At 46.6% G+C, this 7,706-nt stretch overlaps 1 protein-coding gene across 7 annotated transcripts in view; it reads right to left on the reverse strand.

Annotated features, from left to right (window-relative positions):
- UNC80 (unc-80 subunit of NALCN channel complex) overlaps nt 1-7,706 on the reverse strand; it is a 449,893-nt gene that overhangs the window by 370,148 nt on the left and 72,039 nt on the right. For all 7 annotated transcript variants that reach the window (XM_085870661.1, XM_085870659.1, XM_085870657.1 and 4 more), the window contains exons 8-10: nt 6,274-6,538; nt 5,949-6,083; nt 5,600-5,783 (exon numbers count right to left, since the gene is read on the reverse strand). In XM_085870661.1, the coding sequence (XP_085726787.1) occupies nt 5,600-5,783; nt 5,949-6,083; nt 6,274-6,538 (584 nt within the window). The remainder of the gene's footprint in view (nt 1-5,599; nt 5,784-5,948; nt 6,084-6,273; nt 6,539-7,706) is intronic.

The following is a 7,706-nucleotide window of genomic DNA, read 5'->3' on the forward strand; positions in this document are numbered from 1 at the left end:
GGGGGAAGAAGGCAGTTGAGGATTTGAGGAGGTGGAGTGAAGAGATGGAGGTGAGAGGGCAGTGGAGGGAGGCAGCTTGGTGGATGAGAGGGGGGGGCAACTTTGAGAAGGATGAGTGAGGGGGATGAAAGGTGGGAGAAAGGTGAGGGAGGAATTTTTGAGAGAGGTGAGAGGGAGGCTTGGAGGGAGAAGAGTGCGATGGTTGTTTTGAGAGTGAGAGTGAGGGGTGAGGGTGGTGAGTTGGCACTGAAGTTGGAAAAAAAGAATGGTTGATGGAAAGCGAACATTCATCGCAAACTGGGTTTTTTTTTTAAGTTTTAGGTCAGAGATGCAATTTAACACAATTCTTGATGGATAAAATAAAGGCGAATTCAGAGAATGGAGAGAAGAAACGCTATAACAGTTGGATTTTTTAGGCAAGGAATGAAGGAGAGGTCGAAATGCGAGCAGTCTGTTAAAATATCAGAAGAGTAGTGCATTTTGAGACAGTAAAGAGTACCACATGTGTGAGAGAGGCATTATGAGATCGTATTTTTTATTATTATTAATGTTTGAGAGCGTTTTCAAAAGATTAGGTCATGGAAGTGTTGTGGAAAAAAAAAATCGAGGAAGAAGAGGAGGAAGATAAGAGGAAGAAGAAGAAGCAGATTCGGGAGAAGGTTCGCGTATTGTTTTTGTTGTTTTTTTGGAGATAAGAAATCGAGAGATTAGTTGGGAGAATGGGGGACGTTAAGAAAGTGGGAAGGATAGAAATTGAAGATAATGGGGAGGATAGAAATTGAAGGTAATGGGGAGAAAAAAAAAACAAACAAACAAAAAAAACCGATCGAACACCGAGGGGAACAGGTAGGCCTCAAGCCTAGGCCAAGGCCTCGGCCTCAAACACCCGGTAAGAACGTCGACAAAAAAAAAACTCACAAAATAGCACGATTTTTGAAACAAAACTGAACTAGGAACACAGAGTAACATGTAGGCGAGAAAATTAAACAGTTAAAACGGGACAAATAACGACCGGAAACTTACCTTTGAGAAAGTCAGCAGAGAGTCCCTAAGGAGACTTCTCGTCGCTCCAAGGTTTTCGAAATTTTGACTGTGGATGGCGGCATTGTATTGGAAACTGCCCCGGTGAAAAGGAAAGAAGCGTGAACGAAATGAATGTAGAAGGAAGTGGAGGACGGGGAATACCGAGAAAGACTTGGCTGAAGGTGGTGGATGAAGAAATGCGGGTAAGGGGGTTAACAAGGGGAGATGCAGAAAATATGGCAACGTGGAGAAGATTGTCATGTGGCCTGCAAGGCTAATCCTCGCTCTTGCAGGGAAAATGGCCTTTCAATGCCTGTTGTTGTTGTTTGTCTCCACTGTGTATGACACTAAATGACATAGGGAGATCTTAAATAGTCTTTTATTGAATTCTCTGCTCTTTTGTCTTGATGGCATCCTCCTTTGATAATAAATAAAGAGCAGCATCCTTTTGTTTGAAACCTATTTATTCATTTTCAATTATTGCTCAAATATATTTTATACATCCACCATTCTCAGCTCGGATGCTCCCCAGATACTTCAGGTCAGGTATGGGAGCATGTGCCAGAACAGCGCGTCGCTGCGTCCACTTTCCGCCGGTACTCCAGGGGCCTCCGTCTGGCCATCCCCCAGGCAGATGCCAGGCCCATCCCCATCTCCTTGAGATGATGGTCAACCTGTTGCAACCATGAGGCACGTGGTCGACCCACTGGCCTCCTCCACTCATGAGACTCCCTCGCTGAGAGAATCTGGTGAGCAGGATCAGAGTCAGGAAAACGAGCCACATGTCCATACAGCCGCAACTGACGCTCACGGACTATGCAGGTAACAAATCTCATCCGAGTCTCTCTCAGCAACCGCTCGTTGGACAAAAAATCCGACCAGCGATAGCCAAGGATTCTCCGAAGAGACCTGGTACCAAAGGAATTAAGTCTCCGTCTCAGATCATTGGTCAGAGTCCAGGTCTCGCACCCATAGAGCAAGACTGGAAGTACCAAGGACCTGAAGACTCGGACTTTCGTCCTCCCGCACAGGTACCGGCAGCGCCACACCCCATGATCCAGTGAATCCATGACTCCCCAGGCCCGACCCAGACGTCTATTGACCTCTGACTCGCAGCCAGCAGAGACATGAATATCACTGCCAAGGTAAGTGAATCTCTCCACGACCTCAACATCCTCACCACAAACAGACACAGACAGGACAGCAGCATGCAAGATGTCACCGAAAGCCTGGATCTTAGTTTTGACCCAAGAAACCCATAATCCCAACGGCTCCGACTACTCATTCAGCACCTCGAGGGCCCCCAAGAGGATGTCTAAAGTCTCCGCAAAGATGACTGCATCATCTGCAAAGTCAAGGTCCGAGATCTTGACATTCCCAAATGACGCACCGCAACTTGATCTCTCCGACATCCTCCCTAGAATCCAGTCCATACAAGTGCTGAAAAGTGTGGGGGCAAGTACACATCCCTGACGAACTCCAGTAACAACTGGAAATAAGTCAGAGATGGTACCACCACACTTCACAGCACTCTCAGTACCAGAGTAGAGTTCAGACATCAGATCGATCAGTTTTGGTGGCACCCCACGAAGACCAAGAATCCTCCAGAGGACATCCCGATTCACTGAATCGAACGCTTTACAGAGATCAACATAGGCTGCAAGCAGCCCCTGCCGAAACTCTCGTCTGCGTTCGGTGAGGACACGAAGTGCAAGGATACGGTCAATCGTTGACCTCTTTGGTGTAAAGCCTGACTGCTCTGGACGCTGGTGCTCAAGCAGATGGTGGCGAACCCTATCGAGAATTATCCGAGCAAAGACCTTGCCCGGCACTGAGAGCAGCGTCACCCCTCGGTAGTTGTTGCAGTCTTGGCGATCACCCTTCCCTTTCCAGAGAGGGACAACAAGGCCCCTCTTCCAGTCAGTTGGGATGATGCCTGTGTTCCAGGCAGAGCACAAAACTGCATGCAACGACACGAGTGCAGCATTTCCACCAGCCTTGAGAAGTTCGGCATGGATGCCACAGATCCCTGGAGCTTTGCCCCGTTTCAACTGGTTCACCGCAGCCCGTGTTTCCACAAGCGTAGGTGGACCACAGTTGATTCGAGGGTCAGCAACAGGGATTGTAACACCCTTGACGTCCAACTCGACAGTTGGGGGATCAGCCTGGTACAACCGCTCAAAGTAACCAGCCCAGCGGGCCTTCACTTCAGACTCCTCTGTCAAGAGCCTACCACTCTCTGCTCGAACTGTAGTGCTCTGAGGGATGGGCTTGGATGAACGTAATGCGCGAATTCCCCTGTAAGCGGGACGAGAATCACCTGTCCACAGGTGATGCTCTACCCTCTCACAGATTCCTCGCACATAGGCCTCCTTGTCCACCCTCAGTGCACGTACAGTTTTACGCCTCAGCTCCCTGAACAGCTCAGCTCTGCCATTCAGCCTGGCCCTGCGACTCTGGTCAATGGTATCCAGTGTCCCTTGAGAGACAAAATTCTTCTTTGCCCTGCGGTGAGCTCCAAGGCATCCACCGGCAACATCAAGGACGGTGGTCTTGAAGGCGCTCCACAACTCTTCAGGACCCCCAAAGCACCCAGACCCCCAAGTGTCCACTCAGCCTGTTCGCAAACTCCTCAGCTACTCTCTCATCCCTGAGCTTGGCAACATCCAGCCTCGGCTGGGATGGTACCATTCTCCAGGATTTAAGGTGCAGCTTTAGAGTTGCTACAACAAGCCTGTGGTCAGTATTGAGGAACTGAGCACTCCGGTAGACCCTGCAGTTCTGGATCATCCTCCAACGACCGTCAATGAGGACATGGTCAATCTCCTTTGCCACACCGCCAGCGTTGGAATACCAAGTCCAGCGATGAGCTTGTGGGCGCTGAAACCATGAACCAGCCACCCTAAGTCCATGACTTCTTGCAAAGTCAAGGAACTTAGTGCTATTCTGGTTCATAGTTCCTGACCCATGGGGACCAACACACACCTCATAACCGTCCCTATCAGTTCCAGTCGATGCATTGAAATCCCCCAAGACTAGAAGTGTATCTCGTCTGGGGCACTGATCAACCACAGACTCGAGTGTGGCGTAGAATGCGTCCTTCACGGTGAGATCACTCGCCTCAGTCGGAGCATAAACAGAGACCAGGGAAATGACACCTAAGGAGTGACGAATCCTTAATCTCATAATACGCTCGTTGACCGGTGTTACCTCAATTATCATTGGGGTCAGCTTATTGGACACAGCTACAGCAACTCCTTGGGTATGGTAACCATCAGAGCGACCAGACCAATAGTAGGTGTAACCACCCACCATTATCTCGCCGCAATCCGGTCTCCGAACCTCAGAGAGAGCTGCAATCCCGATGTCCAAACGCTTGAGCTCAGATGATAACAGAGACAGGTGATCATCCTCTCTTAGGGATAGGACATTCCAGGCACCCACCCGAAGGGACCGCCTCAGGTTAACCCAAGGAGACCGCCGTCTGGTGGACGACACCTCAGCACCACTCCGACACACTCTCCCGCAATCTGACCCAGGGATGTTACCCCATGGTTTCCCTCCTATCAAAGATTGGGGGTCCCGAAGGCTTTGCCCCAATCCCGTCATCCGGTGAGCTGCCCTGCGAAGGGAAGCTGCACAGGAGGTACTCCCACGGAGTGGGTTTTCAGATTTTTTTGCGTTTTTGCGGAATGAAGGGTTTTACGGTGGCCGGAGTGCAAATCCTGCCACCAACCTCCTAATAAGAAGTGACCCAACTGCAGGAGGGCGTCCGCAGACACAGTTGGGCACTAGATATGGATGGCCATTGGCTCACAAGGAGCTCCTCCGCCCTTTGACAGGTTTTGTTTTTAATCCTGCTGGGTGTCCATATCCAAACACCCTCCTCACCAGAAAACCTGGTGGGGGAGACGGTTTAGTCGCCGACAACCCGACCATGGAACAGGTTAGTACAGGTTTACATGGTACCTGTAGCAGGTCACAGATCGAACCTGACCTGACACCAGATACTTGAGCTGATTGAATCGTTCCAGTGTTTGGCCAGTTACATTCAGGTTGATCTTTGCAGTGCTATCAACATGTGAGATCTCATTTTAGTTATTGTTTACATCACAATAATTTATATTTCAAAAAATAGTCCTGTTCAAGCTCTCCACCAATATCTGCAAACCATATTTTGGATGGACAGTTGGATGGATTGCAAAAGCAACAAGGTTTTTTAACTAGTGCAGTAGAAGAGCTTTATTGGAACCAGTCACCAAAGAGAAATAATATCTGAATCAATTATATCATGTTAAGATCGAGGCTTTTCAAAATGGTTCCAGAAAAAAAACTTTTGTCGGAGTGGAGGGAGGGGGGGTGAAGAAGAGAATGAGGTGTAGAAGGGAAGGGGTCCTTTCCACAAGTCTTCCAAGAAGTTACAATCTCTTTGATTAATCCTTTGGTTTGGGGATGTGGAAGAAACTTTGTTCAATCGTAGCAAGATTATACTATGTGCTTGTTCAAAATAAAGTGAAGAAAATTTTGGGAAATAGGTACAGAGTGAAAAGTCAAAAATAGTACAAGACCTACTCACCAAGAATTGCGGTTTGCCAAGGAGCCTTTTCCAAGCCTCCAGCAAAAGAAAAGGTGCTACGTGTTGGAGATGTATCACAAGGATCCTCATGGACCAAGAAGGGAACACCAATTCTTCGTTGGCGTTTCTTGCCAAATGGATGTATTGGAATAGATCCTTTTCGTTCATCTTTACGGCTCTTAAACTTGGATGGCAAATGAAGATGGAGAGAGGTAACACAAGTAAAACAACAGGTAGGTTGAACCACCCAGCACCATTTTTGCAAAGAAACATTGCATAATATAGTTAACAGTGGTGAAACCGATGCAATTCGATGAGGATTTAATTCTGTTGAAGATTCTGTACTTACCCTTTTGAAGATACTTGCTCCCAATTCAGAAGAAAGGTCAGGAACAGCTTGGCGTCGTAAGCTAGTAAGAGATATGCGTGGACATGCTTCACAATTTAGAAGACTCCCCTCCCCCTGCGGCTGCTCCATAAGGTCCTGCTTAAAAAAACAAAAGTACAAACAAGCATGTTTGTAAATGATGCAAATATATTAGATCCTAATTGCATTAAACAAATTATAAAATCACATCAGCACACACAGCTCTAAACGAGAAATAGGAAGCACAATACCACGGCAATAACATGTAAAACTGATCATATCGCTAATTCCCAATGCAGATTCTTGCCTTTGATTTTCGTCCATCCGCACCCAAATAGGGCATTGCAGCTACAGAGTGACTCCGCGGTCGAGGCCGGGGGGGCAGCAGCCCAGCCTCACCGCGCCCAGCCTTTGCATCTAGGGTTCTTCGAAGACGCTGCAGGCAGTAAGTGAGTGCCCAATATACCCCCTCTTCAGCCCATTGAGGCTGGAAGAGGCAACGCAAAACTGCCACATCAAAGTATGAGGCGGCATTTGCTTTGATGATGGACAGGGGTTTCACATCCTGCTTTCTGTAATAGAAGTAGCGATATGAGGGAAGCATGTTGCTAGAGGAGAATTATGTTTGAACAGTGATGAAACAGGTAAAATAGTTTAAACAACAAAATGTGAAAGTGTAACCCACTAACAATGGACAAACAGGTTTGGTGGGTGGCAGGTTCACATGTAGATTGAGGGACAAGTGAGCAAGCAGATTTGGTGATCAGCATAAAATATTGTGATGGGAGATCATTATGAAAAATATCGAAAAGTACATGCGATTTATTTATTTATTTTTCAATGTGTGTAATTTTGGAAGATTATATTCAACGGTGGTGAACTGCCATCTTAAAAAAAAAACTGAAAAGAAATAAGGGATGCACGAAAGCAGGGATGGGGTTCAAAATACATGAGGAATCAAACGAGTCGTGTTCTGAATTAAAATTTTGTTTCCAACACCACGAGTTTGAATAATAACAACAGCGAGAATTGCTTCGCAATGCATGTCGGTCCCAAACAATGCTCGGGAGATCAAAATTTGTTTGCATTTTAATGCATGCTCGAGCACATACCAGAACCAAAAATGAAGAAGAAGAAACCTTATAATTCAGCATATTTTGGTCTATTCGGCAAAATAAAAGCAATTTTCATTGACTGATATATTTCGTAGATGAGAAACCAAGAAAGACAGAGGATAACAAACCAGAGATCAAAAAATTAGCTTGCTTTAACGCACGCTCGAGCCATTACTGGAACAAAAATTAAGAAGAAGAAACTCTCGAACCCACCGTATTTCGTTCATTTCTCGGATTTGCCGATTTCACATTAAAAATAACCCGATGTACTTACATGAAGGAAAAACATGCATACAGCATATATGCATTTATAATACATTGTGGTTATATACCTGGGATTATTCCAATTGCACTGGGCCATGAGGCCTGCTGATCTTTACTGCTTCATGCAATGGCAGCGCATGATATTATTGGGGTGGAGTCAGGCCAGCTGTCCAGCTAATGGGTGTGGAGAAGTGGGGTGGAGTCATGGCAGCTGAACACTGACCTATGTACAGAGACATGGCAGAAGTAAACAGACACCTTAAATTTCATTTCATCTGTAAAATGCAGTTTTACTCAGTAATTTGTACTAATATTGGACTATTTCTTTGCAGAGACGAGTTATTGGGTCGTGTATGGCAAT

Source organism: Eptatretus burgeri, chromosome 2 (genome assembly GCF_056783735.1).
Source record: "Eptatretus burgeri isolate ZD-2024b chromosome 2, Ebu_testis_v1, whole genome shotgun sequence".
NCBI classification, from domain to species: Eukaryota; Metazoa; Chordata; class Myxini; order Myxiniformes; family Myxinidae; genus Eptatretus; species Eptatretus burgeri.